A 17,887-nucleotide genomic window follows, 5' to 3' on the forward strand; every position below is an offset into this window, starting at 1 on the left:
GCAGCCTAGCACCTGCTTCCATAGGAATGAATGGCAACACATCAACTGACTTTTGCACCGCAGAATAAATCACTAAAATCCCTGCTGTAAAGAAAAATCGATAGACTGGAATTCCAGTTCTCTTTAATCTGCTCCTTCCTTGCCCCAGAGGGGCTGGATACCAGAATAAAATGGCAGGGGAAAGCAGATAGGTCAGAATTCGACCTTGGGGGTTTACATCAGCTGCAGGTTGCCCTCTGCACCAAGAGAAATTGCAGCAGATTAGTGTGGCCAGAATGTCAAATACTAAATAGGAGACAGACCACAAGTGAAGATTTTGTCATAGCAAATAGGTAATCAGTAACAAAGATCTACTTGCTACTTATTACTTCTTTAGAAAAAAAGTTACTGACATTTACCTTAGAGGATAGGCCCCAGCGGTACATGGAAGTATCGCAGGTAACAGGCAAGGAGACCACACATTGTTGGTATATAAACAAATACATTCTGTTCCCCAAGGTCAGTGATTACAAGAGATTTATATTCAAAACATCAGAGATTCAAAATAGTGCATTTGAGTCGATATGGAAAATGTCAACTCGCTCCCTCTCTCCTCTGCAGACAGCTTTCGGGTTTGTTTTTACTGATAGACATTTAAACATAGTTTGGATCAGACTGGGGTTGGGGGAAAGACTTTTCTAACTTTTATATGTAACTTTATATTTGTTACATTTATATGCAACTTTTACATACCTGCTCTCCTAGCAATGTTTATAGCCTATGTCAAAGCAAAGAAACCAAAGATAAAATATCCTTCTTTTAGGAGTTCTGTAACAGCAAAAACCTTTTAGTAATGTTTTTCTGTATGTGCAATTATTCTAATTGCTTCCATCATTAAGTACACCTCAGACTACGTTATTAGACCAGGAACAGTTTGGTGAAGAGTACTTTAAAACTCATTTACTTACTTATGCATATATCCATCTGCGTTCCCTGTTAAGTTCATCTGCATAACAGTCTGAAATTCTGTCTCATTGCAGCAGTATTTAAATACTGTGTTGTTATGGTGACAGCAAAAGATGTAAGATTTATTGTCAGAAAGACGGGGGCAGTGAAACCCAAAGTGGTAGCGACCTTTGTAGTCCGTATATGGCTCGCAGACCCGAAAATGTGCGGACAGCACTGTAAAACAAAGAACAATATTGGCTTTGTGAGTCACTTGTGTTATCTGTATGTTATGAACTATAATTTTTCATTGGCTAAGCTTAAACAGTTGCTTGATTTCTGAAAAACATAAATATTTCAAAACTTTCAACATCGTAACATTGAGTACTAGAAGATTACAATATTTCGCCTCTAGTGACTTTTATTGTTACTATGTTTCTGATTACTATTATTTGCTTTAAGGGAAGAGAAGAAATGCCCTCCATGCCAAGAAGCACAAAAATATTTAGGGAAACATTTTCATACTGCTGTTCTAAATATATGGATATCCACAACCACCCAACAATGTTCATGTTTGATTCTCCTGGGATGGCTTCATCAAAACAAAAAGTCTATGTAAAAACTGCAATAAAAGTTTGATGGCACTTGATTTACAGTCACTGTTCTTGACAGAAAATATTGTCTCTACTGTAAAGGTCATTCTTTGATAAGGATTACTCTGCCAAAAATAGTAATTAAAAAACAACTTTGAATTTGCAAAATAGATAGAACTAATAGAAATACAGCTGTGCAGTTTTGAGGCTTATTGTTGCGTGGCAACAGGCTCACTGTGGTTACATCTGCATGGTGAGACTGTGGGCAGATGCAAGCCCTCCGACCATGCTGTAAGCCTACTGGTAGCAAACAGCTCTGAACTGGGAGCTGTGCAATCATCTTAGTTTCCCTGAGCTAATCAACCTCGCAGAGGGGCAGGATGCAGAGAGATCCCTTTCAGTGTGGTCATAAGCAACCACACGCGACTTCGTGGTCAATCTGAAAAGTCTTGTATTGTAAGAGACAATATTTGGTTCCCCATACTGTCAGCGTTTTAACTGTTTTATAGTTTGTGTTACGGTAGGCCTTATGGCATCACTTGAGATTACCGTACAGACCCCCCCAAAGGCCTTACGCTCTAAGGAAAGTGAAATGTAGAAGAGTCTGAATACTCTTAGCAGTGAAATGTCTTTACTCTGATTAGAGAACAGAGGCACAGAGATGCTGTGGGTACCTGTACTTCATAACATTGTACCAATTTATAAAGGATATTCACTTTAGGCTGACAGAATTAACCCTTGTAACGTGGCGTATGATTTTTCTATCAGTTTATCAGTAGAAGAGTTACAGATAGATAATGACTTGCATGTACTCAGCTGAACTGTATAGTGTCTCTCTGCACATAGTCCCTGTTGATCTGTAATTGCATCTGTGCACCTTACCCATCAAATCCTCATTTCTTTCTATGTTGCTTAAAAAAGCCAATTCCTAACACTTTTGTTGCTCCATTTTATAGTATACATTAATTTCACAAATCTTTCACTCTCTGTAGGTCTAGTCACATATTAAGGACTATGACCGTGGAGATTACTTCTTCGTGTGTATAGACGGAACCTAGAACAGAGTACTAAACTGAAGAGAAAACAAGGTAACTTGTACTGCCCTCTGCGTGAAGGAAAACTACTCTAAACATTTCACATTTATATATATATACATATACATACTGGCACATGCACACACACATACCTGTCATCGTTACTTTAAAAAAAGAGAAAATCCTTTTGTAGACTAATTCAGTCAAGAACTGAAAGTGCTAGAAAAATGCTATTTCTAAAGGAACACAGATACTGAGAAAACTAATTACCTATCTGTTCTTGTCCTGCCTGGGAAAAATGTGCGTTCCAAATCTGAGGATGCTATAATCAGTAAAGAAATTGTCTTTCTTTATACTTAGGTTTTCAAAATCCTCTGTTAATGCTTGCAACAGATCTGCATGTTCAAAGTCTGTCACAAAATCCACAAAGCATGTAACTGTATGAATGTATATTTGTTTGAACAAGTACTTACTTCCCCGCACCCTTCCTTAATTAGTGTAGCAATAATAAAACTATTCCAGGGTTGATTAAGTTTTTTCAAAACTCAGTGGTTGTGGCTGGAGGGGAACTCTAGAGTCATCTGGCCCAACCCCTCTGCTCAAGCAGGGCCACCTACAGCCAGTTGCCCAGAACCATGTCCAGGTGGCTTTTGAGTATGTCCAAGGATGGAGACTCTGCAACCTCCCTGGGCAACCTGCTCCAGCACTCAGAAACCCTCGCAACGAAAAAAACGTTTCTTAATATTCAGAGGGACCCTCCCGTGTTTCAGTTTGTGCCCACTGCCTCTGGTCCTGGCACTGGGCACCACCCAAAAGAGCCTGGCTCAGTCTTCTTTACATCCCCCCCCCTTCAGCATTTATATACATCGGTAAGATCCCCCCAAGCCTTCTCCTCCTTAGACTGAACAGTCCCAGCTCTCTCAGCCCTTCCTCATATGAGGGATGCTCCAGTCACATTCGTCACTCAGCAGCCCTTTGCTGAACTCTCTCCAGTATGTCCGTGTCTCTCTTGTACTGGGAAGCCCAGAACTGGACACAGCACTCCAGGTGTAGCCTCACCAGTGCCGAGCAGAGAGGAGGGCTCACCTCCCTCCGCCTGCTGGCAGCACTCCTACTAATGGAGCCACGAAGAGCTTTCCAGCCAGCTGGCCCCCAGCACGTACTGGTGCCTGAGGCTGTTCCTCCCCAGGAAGGTGCAGGACTTGGCACTTCCCCGTGTTGAACTTCACAAGGTTCCTGCCAGCCCACGTCTCCAGCCTGCCCTGGTCCCTCTGGACAGCAGCACAACCCTATGGCCTGCCAGCCGCTCCTCCCACTGCTGTATTAACGGGAAGCTTGCTGAGGTTGCGCTCTGTCCCATCATCATTTTAGTTTTAACTACCTATCATTTGTTTTTGGAAAAGTTAAATCTGGAGAACAACGGAGGACAAACGTGGCATGGGAGAAGTTCACAAACTAAATAGAACTTTTAACTAAGTATTTGATTTCCAACAAGAACAGGAGCTTGACTCAGTTACTTAAATCCAGGTTTCCAGTGCCAGCTAAGATTTCCCTAGGCTGTTCTGTCTGGTCTCCAGCTTTCAGTGGAGGAGATGGACGTCTCTTGTAGGTCTGGTGCACACATGGATGATCTGGGGCAAGTCATATGGCATCAGATGCACGTGGTTAGGCACCTATAAAGGTCCCTAAGTGTTTTGTAAATGTTTGGTGTCAGCTTGCAAGGGTGCATATATTACAATGTCTGTAGTTCCACTAGGCATCATTACTAGGAAAAAAGGTAAGTCCATGCCTGATGTCAACAAACAGAAAGTAAGTCTTATTATTGGACCTAATAAACGTAAGTGAAGGGGTAACCTTCCTAGCGTAGCACTGCATTTCCAATAGTGATGTTTATCCATGGTATTTCTGTTTACAGTATCCAGCAGAAGAGCACCCATCTAATCCCTCTCTGATAAATGGCCAGCTTCAGATGCTTCAGAGGAAGATACATATGTGCTATATCAAAAAAGCTGTGCGATAAACTCTCTGTAGTAAGAAAAATGATTTTCCATTTTTCTCCTTTAGTGCTGCTTATGTCCTGAACATTTGTGTTTGGGTTTTTTCTCCCCGCCTTGTCCAGTGTTCTCCCTATCCAGCTGAAGGATAACTTTCAGAAGTAGATGGCTTAATGGATGCACTACTTCAGTTGCAGCCATAGAGAAAATATAACTGATCTGAACTGATCAGTTTGACAGTTCTTTTTAGCCATCTTCACTTATCCCTTCTTAGCCGGAATATCTGCACTGTGATTATGCCAGCTGCTCCTAGGAAACAAAATTTTCTTTGATACCTGTAAAGCCTCAGAGTGCAACACAAATGTTGTTTATCATGCATTATCAACAGAATCATAATTTTTTTTTCAAAATGCAGGTATAATGTCTTTTATGGCTAAAGATATACTAACTTATTTTTCCTTTTAAAAGTTACATTATTACAACTAATTACATGTTAGTAATTTTTGAAGCCTCCAGTGTAGATGGTGGTTTCAAGTTTGGCACATTTTAATGGAAGATATTTATTGTAAAACTAGTTTTGCAAATAACAGGATAGCAAAAATGTAATTTTTCATATGTTATTAATACAACTTAGCTTAGGTGATTACACCCGTGTTAAGCTACCACAAGTGAACAGCAGCCCTGCAAGGTTATACCTGACTTGTATATACATCTAGCGCACGTTATAAGAATTAAAACTAGTTCTTTATGTTTCATAAGCAATCGACTACTTCCATGCTTCTGAAATTACTCTGTGCTCTGAGAGAGACACTGCATTGTGAGAATGCACTAGAGGGCTATAGGACCCTAACAAGTTTTACTTGCTCGTCACTGCCAAGTGATTTACTTAACAGCACATGTGAAAGTGCCTCCTGATCCCTAGAAGGGTCCTTTGCTCAATTTAAAAGGAAAACAACCCCAAACTTCTTTGGGGATGAGAATCGGGGGAAGGATCGACTAAAGAATGAAGGGAGAATGACGATAACATCGGGTCAGAGGAGGAGCGATACCTGTAATAAAATGTAATCCTAAGCAAATCCTTAAATAGGAGAATGTGTGTCAGTGACTAAAATAAATGCACACATAAAAGCATAACATGCTGATTGAATTACAGCCTGAATTTGGTAGTCAGTGTGTGGTGGGTTAACTGTGGTAGGCAGCTAAGCACCACACAGCTGCTTGCTCACTCCCCCTCCCAGTGGGACAGGCGAGAGAATCAGAAGCGCAAAGTGAGAAAATTCGTGGGTCGAGATAAAGACTGTTTAATAAATGAATAAGGAAAAAAGAAACCCCAACGACGACAAAAAACCCCAACCCACAAGTGATGCTAAATCAATCGCTCACTCCCAGCAGATTGATGCCCAGCCAGGCCCTGAGCAATTTTTGGATAAACTCCCACCCCAGTTTTATCGCTGAGCGTGCCGTTATGTGGTACACAATATCGCTTTGGCCAGTTCGGGTCAGTTGTGCCAGCTCTGTCCCCCACCAGGCTCCTGCCCCCCCCGGCCTCCCTGCTGGGGTGCACAACGAGAAACCGAAGTGGCCCTGACCCTCTGTAAGGGCTGTTCAGCAGCAGCTAAAATCCTGGTGTCTTTCCAACACTGTTTTGGTCACCAATCTGAAAGACAGCACTATACAGGCTGCTGTGAAGAAAATGAACCCCATCCCCGCCAGACCTAGTACACAGTGAAAAAACGGTATCCATTTATCGTAATCTGTGTAACTTTACTTGCTCTCTTTGCTTCTCTTCAAGAGATTCAATAAACAAAGTGTGTCTTTTTTTAAAAAAAAGTATTTTTCCTGAAAATAACTTTGCTTAAATCCTGAGGATTAAAGAGCCTTATTTCTACAGAAATGCTTCAGATAAAAGTATTGTACCTGAAAGGCTCTTAAGTTGTTTGTTGCAAAGATGGCAGCTGTTTCTGAAGTGGAGTTGCATGTGCAAATTCTCATACTATTTTTGAAAAGTATTATTGAACAGATAAGTCATATAGACACTCCTATCTCTGTTCCTACTAATTTTGAGATAAGAAGTGTCTGTTGTGCTTCAAACAACTGATTTAAGCTCATCTTAAGATTTATCTACTCTACCTTAAAAAGTGAACAGCCAGTGAACATCAAACTTACTGCCCTATCTGTTCACAGTTAGAGATCTATGTAATGCTGATTAAATTTTTAATTTAGCTGCTAAATTTTTAAAACCCCAAGGCTTTCAGAATGGCTGGTCTTTATAAGCTTTCCATATGGATCCACAGAAATATTCACATGTATGCATTTTACTCAGCACAATGCCAACCATTTGAGATCCTCTGATAATTTTGCTGCACGGACATTCGTTTCCTATTTCAAAGAAAAAAATACTGTAATGTGCAAATAATCTGTCAAGTTTTGCTTGTTAATATAAGCCTTGCTGTCATCCCTGATTTTATATATGTGTTTCAATCCATTAAATGAATATAAGTATCAACATTACTGCAAAGCAAATCTAAGAGTTACTGGTCAGAAGGGGTATTCTTCTGGCACGACTGCATGCTGCTCCTCCCTCTACTATGCATTCCTTGTGCGGCTAGTACAACTAGTAAGCGTTCACAAATCCTAAAATTGCACGCCATTGTGATCTTGATAGCATTGAAATAAAATCAGGCTGAAGTTTCAGTATTCTCAATCCAATTTCACTTCTTTTTTTAAATGGAGCTATAGCCTACCTACTCTGAACGGAAGCCTTTCTTTTCAGCATTATTTGTCCCTGCCCTGAGAACATTTTGCCCACATTAGGCAACTGCATCTCCTTCCTAACCACACTGCTAAAGCTGCCAAAATTCATCTTCATTCTGAGCCACGACCTTGGTACCTGCCCACACCTCTGCTCCACTGCCACCATCACTGCTTCTCTCCTTTTCTGACACAACGAAGGCCGGGCTCTGAGAACAGCTGCTGCGGGAACTTTGCTGTTACTCGTGCCCTTACTTTCCTTCCAGCTGTGGAGCCAGTGAAAGTTACGCTTCCAATTGGTAAGTGCAGTTTTCAACCATGCAAACGGATTTTAGAAATTTAGTACCAAGACTGTAAATCTTAGTATATTAAAGACTTGGAAGTAAAGCACGATCTTCTAGGCAACTCAGAAGGAGTCCTGCCATTAGATTTTCATTTCACCTCAGTTTAAAAATGATGTTCATATCATTCTATTGCGAGTAGCATCCTTTTTTTCCTCTGTCATTCTCACTGCATAAAGCCAGTAGTTCTCCTTTATGGAAGTTGACCCATCTTGGACAAAAAAATTTACATTCATGCTGGCTGCAAAATAATAATAAATTTAATCCTGTAAAATGCGTGTGAGCTAGCAATGACCTAAACCCCCTCCTACAGATGTCAGTAGTAAATTCTCCAAGGAGCAGAGTTAGGCTGCCATGAAAGGCTTGTGATGATTTAAAATTAAGCCTGTATTCTACATGCTAAGAATGGATGTCAGATAATAAAATACTAATAGCCAAGGAGCAACAAGAAGATAAGGTACACATTTACAAAGACAACACTTTGTGTTGTTAATAGATAAATTCTGTAAGAAGTAAATCTATACGTAATTAGTTTCTATTCAAATAAAAACACTGTACTTCAGAGGCAGTGCTTTTCTTCTAAGAGAAAAAAATATCAGAACACGGGCTTTATGTCTGGGTTTGAGGGAATTAAGTGTGTATATGTACCAGTCGCTGACTACTTCTATTTGCACACATGTTGTAATCACAGTGTCCCATTCAACTGGAACACAGGTATTTATACCGTCTTGAGGAAAACAGTTAGAGAAGTGGGATCTCAGGAGGTCTCTAGTAGAAGTCCCCTCTAAAGAGCGGTAAAGGTATGAAAACTTAACAAAAATCAAGAGAAGAGACTGGAGCAGCTGGAAAAGTTTTGTGATGTTTGACCGCTGGGATACATTCACTGAAGTCGTCTTGAATAACTGGCTTTGTTTGTGCACCAGGGGAAGAGCTTTCTGAAATGACTTGAACCTGGAAAACCACGAAGAAGCTGCCACAGCCCCTGTGCCTGACTAGTGCACAGGAGGAGAGGAGTGACATAAGTAGGGATGCAGCGCCATACATAGGGGTATGCGTGGAAGGACTCTAAAGGAAAATACTAGTTTAAGATTAGGCAGAGAAGTAGTCTAGTTGATAATATTGTAACACTGTTACCAAAAGGACTGTGTCAGTTTTAGCTAAATAATGAACTATCATTAGCAAGAATCAGCTCAAACACTTGCAAACAAGCAATGAGACTGTGGGCAACAAAATGCACACTCGAACTAATTGATGAGGATCTAACACTGAATATTATAGGCATTACGTAGACAAAGTAGTAACAATCTTACTGGAACACAGGATACTTTAAGACACATAATGCCTGGTAAAGTTTTAAGTATGGTGGTTAGGGATGTGATGTAGTACGAGGGAATAAGGAGCAGTGATGGAAAAACAAAAAAATGTTTGGATTAAAAAGTACTTCAAGAACGGAGGATAAAAGAGGTTGTACTGAGAGTTAAAAACTAGTTGGATCGAATCTTTTTGGACTAAGAACCTTTTTAATTACTATTTTTTTAAATATTCATTCATAATTACAGAAACCTTAATGTCATAAATAACTCCTGAAGAACGAATGCAACTAACAACCATAGCATTCAACTAATTCTCAGTCTAATAACTTACAGATTTCTGCACAAATCCTTTCTGTGTGCTAGTAGCAAACATCTAGGGCAGATCTACCAGGCATCAGGAGAAAAATCTCTGGAACCATTCCCTGGTCCAGTCAATTCTTTAGATTCAGGAAAATAACATAATATTTGGGTACCATGATGTCATGCATTTTTCTCTTAAGTATATATAATCCAAGTTACATGGTATCTAACATGTATTCATCTCAAGAACAGCTGAAGTTCCCAGTTGAATCCTTCACATGCTTACATTCTCTTGCGTGCACATATAAAATCACACAACTGGATCCCAACTTGCTCTGCTTCCAATACACGGTTATTTAGCTCAATGGTTGGATTGTACGGCAGTCCAGAGCCTGCTTTTTTCTTTTAGATGAGCTGAAAAACTAGCATATCAAAACAGTAGCTTTGTTTCCTTCAAATTTTCAGCCTGCTTTACCATGTCAGTGTCCCACCACCTTTTCCTTCTTAAACTGAATTTTCAACTGCATTTCAAATTCCAGCTTCCAGTTCTTAAATACAAAAAGGCTTTATTTACTTATTGCTCTATTAACAATCCATTTGACCTTGTTTGTTTTGTAGGAAGCCGGTATTAAATTGCAACTAATTTTTCCCTGTGGCACACATCAGCGAAAGATAAATTCAAAGTATAAAAGTTACCTGCTGACAAGAGTAATGAAAGCAGAACCATCAGCACATTCAAGGACTGTTGACCACAACTTGTCATCATTGGCTTTCATTGGTCCATTAGAGAATTACCTGTTTGACGAGATGCAACATCATGGTTAAGTGTCTGTTTCATCTCACTTTCATTGTTCAAACTTTTACTTCCCCACAAAGCTTTAGTAAAACGAGATGGCTTCACACAATAAGGAAAAAAACCCAAACCAGTCATACTTCTTTCTGGATTTAGAAGTTAAATAAATTCTCCTCTCTATGATTTCGTAAAAATTCCTTTCTCATTTCACCATTAATGCATACAGCTATTTACATACTTTTGATTAATCCAGAGTAGAGATGAATCATATAAAGTCTTTATTGGATATCCCCTGTGTTCTACATTCAGCAAAACTGTGCTTATTTTACTGTCAAAAGAATGGCCTGGTGTACTATGCCTATAAGGATATAAACAATATAAAAATATATTGGCTGCTTTGAAAGTCAATCTGTTTTACCCCATTAGAGGGTGCAGTGGTTCAGAAAGTAGGTTGAGCAACTGAGATGGTTGGAAACATTTTAAAAAATGTATTTTCATTACAATCAGAACATTTAATGGGATTTTTATTTCTTGTTTTCCTAGAAATGATGGTGAGATGTGATGCAGTTTGGCTGGCAGTCATCATAAAAAGGCTATCCTAATTTTTTGCAGAACAGCCCCACAGCTGGGTGAGCCCAAATCCATCTTGTATCTGCATGGATTCGATGTCACCAGCTGCACGTTCTACAGCTCTAGCAGAGACTCTGTCCCAGTGCAAGTGTTGTCTTCAACATCAGTAGGAACGTCTGGTACCCTGTGCTGTTGTCACTGCTAATGCAAACTAATGCTGGACATATAAGGTCTTCAGCATGCTGAACTCACATTGACATTAGAGAATAATAAAGAGGTAGCTTACTGGTTTGTACAACACTGGGAGCTTGGGCTATAAACCAGAAAGCCTAGATGGTACTACTGAAAGCTGGGAGGGCGAGTCTAATTCTTGGGTTGTTAAAAAAATTGTTCCAAGATGTTTATAAAGAAGCAACTTGGAAAAAAGAAAGGAAAACGGCAATTTATGTGAAAAATTACACTGCTGCTGACAGCTCAAGAGCAACATGATGCCAAGTGCTTATGAAATCAGTGCTGTATCATAAATACTAGGTAGTTTACTAATAGGTGTCTACTACAATCTACTGAATCAAATTAAAATCCCGAGACAATTGCACCTGTATGGTACAAAATAGAAGGCAGTAAAAATCAACATTATCATGAATAACGAAATTCTGAGTAACATATGTGGGCACAGGAGGGGAGATACAGTGCTATCTATGAAGTGTTTAGAGACAAAAGATTTCTCGCTAACAAAAAATGCTGTGTCTGGCACAAGCAGATTCTCTAAGAAGTCACCTTAGCATATGAAAAACAACAGATCACAAACCTAAAAATCAGTGTAACTTTTGTACAAGAAATCACGACAGTTTATACTGTTACCTGCAAGCATGATTAACATCCAAACCACTGTATTTGTTGCTTTCAAATAAATCAGTTCTTCCAAGGGGAAAACAATTAAAACTATAACCGGGGGGGGGGGGGGGGGGCCGGGAGCGGAGTGCAGAAAACTATGAATGCTAATTAAGAATATTTCTTTAAGCATCAATCTTGTTTGAAAAATCCACTACCTTTTTTTCAGAAGGAATATAATATTAACTAAAACACCAAGCAAACTTAAAGTTAGAATTGCATAAAAATGAATAATACTGAAAATAAGCCAGAAGTTAAGAATGTAGGATTTTGATCAAGAAAAACAGATACAAAGAACAAGCTATTGCTAATATTGTTAGGAATAAAAGGAGTAAGATTTTTTCCTGAGTAAACCAAAGCTGCAGGAATTCTGATAGTGATTCATTACTAGAGGGAAATCGTGGCTTTAGTAACAGTTAATTAAAAAGACATCAATAAGCATTTCTGTTGTGTATCTGGGAAGAGACAGATGTTTGGTATAGCTGAGACTATTAAATATTTCCATATCGAGGCTAATTTAGGATGACATTAATGAGTTGATACTAAGGTTCATAATGTGATATTTGCGATTCTGTGTAATTTGTATCCAGTTATTTTAGAAGAGCTGGCTAGGGGATGTATATATCCTTTTTCCAGTTCGTTGGGAAACTATGGCAGCTTTCAGAGGACCTGAAGAAACCTAAGGACATTTTTAGAAGTAAATGAGAGAATTCAGGTAATTACAAACTTGTGAACATGATGCAGATCTAGAGAAAGTTAATGGAATGGTTAATATTGAATCCAATTAATAAATAATTAAGGAGACTAATATAACTAATGCATATCATTGTGGGCTTACGGTAAAGTACATTTTATTTCTCTCAGTGTTGTTGTTGATGAAGGTAGCATAAAGTGTCTTATTTAGAAGCATGCAATTTGACAATTTGACCAGGTAGTGAGAATGATTGCAGGGCGGGGGGCGGGGGGGGGGGGGAGCATATTAGTTATGGAAGACTAACTCAGACTGGAAGTAAGATGCACATTTTCTGAAAAGTACAGTCTTCCTAGTAATTGAGTACATACAGGCTTACTGGTAATTTTTTAATCAGTACTGTATGTAGAAATCTAGAAGCTTTTCAGGGAGGGAAAGATTTATTCAATTATGTCCAATAGAATTGGCAACAATGAAATTGGCACTTTAATCCAAGTCTTGTGATGCCTGCATTTTATACAGAGCCAGCTGGGAAGATCAGAGTGAGAGACTAAAACACTAGAGACACACATCAAAGGCCAGGAGAACAACAGAAACTGTGTAGATGTATAAATATATACATATTTGTGATGACAGGGAAATGCTCAGATTTTGTAATGACTGCTCCAGTGATCATTAAACTGAGTATGACCGGTTTTAGGTGGACAGAGTTACAACTAACCATTCATTACTTGATCATTTTGATTTTTTTTTTTTTTTACATGCTGCTGTCTGACTAAAGCAGTCATATTTAGTGCAGTATCGTGAGGATGTCTCTGAGCTATTAGAGCTCAATCAGACAGGTGGAAGAGCTGGGCAGAACAGGTGGCTTGCTGAAAGAAAGTGCCTAGATCGTACAAAGTATTTCCTAATGCTACACCACAGAATAGAGATGATAGAAACGTAGTAATTAGCAGTGATCTAGCTGAATAATTTTTTATGATTATTATTAGTCAAGACTGACAAGGCACTTTAAAATTAGAGAATTACATTTGAAGGAAAGAGGAAAGGTAGATTTGGTTGTAGTTTGTTTGGTTTTTTTTTTTTTTTTTTTTTTTGTAAATAAAATTCGAGGGCCTGGAGGGTAAGAGATTAGGTTTTCTTTTCTAGTTCTGTAAATCAGCGATTGGAAGGGTGGTCTGACGCACCAATTTTAATTTTTAATGCACCATTTTAAGCTTATTTGTGGTCACTGTCGAGGGAAGGAGAATGCCCATCCTTTTCCATATCCTTTGAGATTCCTAGCCTCACACCACGCTGCTCCGTTCTGCTAGCAATCACAAGTATCTCTGCAGCTACATCATCATAAAGTAGACTAAAGAAATGGTTGAGGCATCGCTGGTTTAGAGGCTTTTTTTTTGCTCTGCTTTTCAACACGTCTATTGTGAAATAGAAAAATTGGTCCTTACTCATGTTTTTTAAGTGCTTTGCTATCTTTTCACGAAATATGGATTATGGTAGGACTACTGCTTTCCCTTGCAGAAGATGCAACAACGAATGATTCAAAGACAGCAACATTCAAAGGAAAGATGCTGTAATGTTATGATCAAGGAGAACAGACATTAATATGAGACTCAGCAGGTGGTGTGGCTTTTTGTTTCTGCTGACGAAGGGTCTGCAATTGCACTCTAACTTCCCATCTCCCCACCGCTACAGAAACGGAACTCATTTGCCTGTAACCTCCCTCCTCACCATGGACTTTAGATGCAGGGACCAGATACACGTATCGGTCATTACGCCAGATTTTACTTTTTACTTACACACCGTGACATTTTAGCTCTTACTCTGCTGCTACGTACATTGCTTTGGTTACGTACATTGCTTTGGTTATCCTTGTAGTTTTATCTAGCTGTCTTTTCTTGAAGGGAATCAGTGAATCATTGGAAAGAAAAGCTGCCAAGAGAAATAACCATTTCATGTGGCAAGATTTTTATGTAGAAATAATTTTCCCCTCACTTTGAAGGAAAAAAAAAGCTATGTTTAGAAGAGTTGTTTGAAAAACAGTGCACATTTTGCATTTTTCAGTTATTAGAAAGAACAAAAGGAGTTAGCAAGAGAATTTATTAAATACATCAGCACTGCCTCACAAGTTAGCTCTCTGTATAGGATAACAGAAAATAATGTGATTCAAAAGGTCATTTAATCCACCTTTCTGTCACAGGATTAAGTACCTCTAAACCAGAAGTTCACAGAATCTCCACCACCAGAGGTGTTTTCCAGCCTTCTCAGGCAATTCACTTCCACTGTTCCTCTAACCTCATGGCTAGAAAGGTTTTCCTATGTCTAACTTACAGCTCCTTTGCTTTGATTCAAGCCCATCCTATCCCCAGTGGAGCTGGAGAACGACTTAACTATAGCAACATTGATTACACCTCTCTTTGCAACAGTCTTCAATTAATGCATACCGAAAGTGCTATATCTTCACTCAGCCTTTTCTTAGGCCAACAACTTCCACTTCTTACAATCTTTGTTAAAAAACATATTTGCTATACGTCCTATACCTCCTCTTAAATCTGGCTGTACACTTTATGGCAAGGTGCTTCAGTGTCGTTTTCAGTTTCAGTTGTTTAATTTTCTTAGTGCCCAGAAGGTCCTAATAAATACCACAATAGCTGCCAACTCTTCCAAGGTAAATAAAAATACCGCATTACGAAAGTGCAGAGCCATAGAGCTTCTGCTGATCCTCATAGTGAATCAAAAAGTACATAGGCATATCACTGTTATGCCCAGAAAGGCACATCTACATACAGACACAACTATATAGGTAAAAACATACCACCACATGTGACGTAATTGAGGATGACTCCCTCTTCTCACCCTACTGTCCAGCAGGCCTTCCAATCGTAGTGAGTACCAGGGACCTGGCCCTGGGAAATCACCCACAGCAGGAGCTGCAGTGAGGAGCTCCCTTCCACTTCTTCCTCCGTTCTCTTGGGACACCGTCATCTTTCACAGTTGTGATTTAATGATACCGAGAAAAGCTCTGATTTCCATCATCTCTTATTCCCCAGTCTCCTCCTGGAAAACACCCTCACTAACCTCAGAGACGTATTAGCTCTGCTGCACTTCCTACATTGTTGGGACACGGCGGATCACCAGCAGGGAAATGACTCTTCTCAGCCTCTTTGCTCATGTGAAGACGACAGACAACACCGGTTGCACTGCGGCAGCAGCAAGGGCATGAATAATGTGGCCAACACAAACACAGTGGCTGAGAAAGCTGTTTAAAATTAGATTGAAAAGAGAAGGCTGTGATCCAATCCTAACTTCTAGTCCAGCTCTGTTCACTTCTCACATTAAAATCGGCTTAAAAATGCATCTAGTATGAGTTAATGAATGCTATTACAGTGAAATTACAGTCTTTTTACAAAGGCAGCAATGTAACCGGTGTGAAAGAAAACCTGATTATTAAGAAAATGTGATTTCACAATGCGATAACCTCAAGAAAATATTTATGAAAAACAGACACTAGTTTTCAGTTGACAGTTGTCTTACCTGAAACGATTGAAACAACCTATGAGAAGGAACTGCTGGTAGAAAACCTTTTGAATTATAGTGCAGCATTAGCATTACTCAGTGTCTCTCCTAAAAACATCTGACTACACATATGCTTGAAGTTAAGCATGTGTGAGTCCGCACGACTGCAGATAAAGCATTACAGTTAGGGGTTTAGTATTGCTAAAGATGAGCAAATTTACATTAAACTAACTTGATCATGAAATTGTTCCCCCTTATAATTTTTAAAACTGAAAATATGAACTACTTTGTTTTATTTCACCCCCATGTTTATTATTTCCCCCAGCTATCCTCCACACAGAGACAACATGCATGAGTCCTAAAAAATAAAGCTATTAAGTACAACCTGAAGACCATCTTGTGAATGTCAAGCAGTCAGTCTACAGCTGTTATTCATAAGACAAGGCCAAGAAACCTGTACGTGCGACAACTGTTAAGGCCGCTCATTCATCTCCTGCCTCTTTCACCCCTTTCCCTTTTCACCAACACATTTAGTCAGTCGTTGTGCCCTGTCCTACACCTACATCTTAATTAAGAGACACATCATACGCTTGCACGTTGGAAATGGATTTTAGCAGTTCCTACCCTGACTATGCAGTACATGGCACAGTAGAATCTGATACAGAAGTTAAAGTATTCCTTTACTACAAGATAATTAATTTTAGAGAATCAACGGTACATTCAGACTTTTTAATCACAAAATTGAACTGATGAGAAACTTCCCTAAGATGGCACAAAATCTTTATTGACAGCCAAATTCCTCTCTCCATAGCAAAACTAAAGATATTAAAGATACTACTATAATGTAGCTGTAGTGCAAATAAAGTCCAGATAATCAATTTCTTGGTGCAATTCATTATGTATTTCCATTTAGCAGGATATTTGATGTCCTGGATTTATTGCTGAGGAAGGTTAGAAAATTTTAAATTGTCATCTGTCCTACAACTGGCCCTTCACTGTATACGGTCTCATTTTGGGGAAAAATACCTAAATTACTTTGGCGAGACAGTCAGCTATGTAAAAATAACAGTTGCAGTTGCAATGATATACTGACACTGATAACTAACTTCAGCTACAAGTTAGTGGCAACCTTCTCACTTTCATAAGCAAAATTCCTTCTGCAGGCAAGAGCTACAACCTTTCCTAATGCTCCGAACACCACTTAGCTTTGTTAAGAGACTGAAATATTCATATATTCTCATTTGCATGTACTGTATCAGCATGAGTGTAGGCAGCTGACAAAGATTTGTTGTAGTCATCCAGAATCTTTACTTTTAATGAACTAAACTCATTTTGGATGTATACCTGCGTTATTGAGTCAAACAAGGCAGCTGAGTGATTTTGTGCAACCAACTTCTAAGATTAGACAGCTATGTGAGCTGAAACAAGTGCTTCATTTATCAATTAATAAATAAATCTAGTGAGATGAAACTATCGAGTCTGGTCTATTCATGGAACAAAGTAATCTAAAACAACTGAATTTTGACTCTGAAATTACGAATGCTCTTGGTCTGCCATGAGGCAGAAATTATAAAGAAACATACACAGTTTTGTAATAATTTTCTAAAAGAGCCTGAGAGCAGGACAGGATTAATTTTAAAGTGATTACAAATCTCTATTGTTAATCAAGTTATCATTTCAGCTTTTAAGAAATGAAAAGCTCTTCTCTAGGGAAACTTAAGCTTGTGTTTTTGAGCTACTTTCAGTACAGAACCAGAGCAAAACTACTTTAAATTTAAAATATTACAATTTCCAAGTCTTAAATTAATAATGTAGATTCTACTAGTTTATTGGAAACAGTTTGTCCCTGTAATTTCAAAGATGTTACTGAGAAATAAAAGAAGTTATGAAGGTAAGATTAGAGGTTTTATAACAGGCATATTTTAAAAATCTCCCAAATCTAATAGACAAATATCGCTCATATCTATATTACAGCATATCTCTAAAACCTGAGAATATCTGTTTCTATAAACATGGCAGTTAACCTGGCTAGTGTATCTGTATTATCCATTTGAGAAAAAAGTAATATATCAACAATTTATCTAGTGAAAAATAAGCGTGAGTAAATTTTTGGTTTCACCAATATGTTGTCAACTGTATATATACAGAAGTAAAGCACTACCTATAGTCTCTATGG

At 38.8% G+C, this 17,887-nt stretch overlaps 1 protein-coding gene across 8 annotated transcripts in view; it reads right to left on the minus strand.

Annotated features, from left to right (window-relative positions):
* Positions 1 to 17,887, minus strand: part of SHISAL1 (shisa like 1) — a 197,126-nt gene that overhangs the window by 37,173 nt on the left and 142,066 nt on the right. For all 8 annotated transcript variants that reach the window (XM_049821428.1, XM_049821420.1, XM_049821426.1 and 5 more), the window contains 2 exons: positions 9,947 to 10,045; positions 948 to 1,161 (listed from right to left, as the gene is read on the minus strand). In XM_049821428.1, the coding sequence (XP_049677385.1) occupies positions 948 to 1,161; positions 9,947 to 10,016 (284 nt within the window). In that variant the 5' untranslated portion in view covers positions 10,017 to 10,045. The remainder of the gene's footprint in view (positions 1 to 947; positions 1,162 to 9,946; positions 10,046 to 17,887) is intronic.

Source organism: Accipiter gentilis, chromosome 18 (assembly GCF_929443795.1).
Source record: "Accipiter gentilis chromosome 18, bAccGen1.1, whole genome shotgun sequence".
Lineage (NCBI taxonomy): Eukaryota > Metazoa > Chordata > Aves > Accipitriformes > Accipitridae > Astur > Astur gentilis.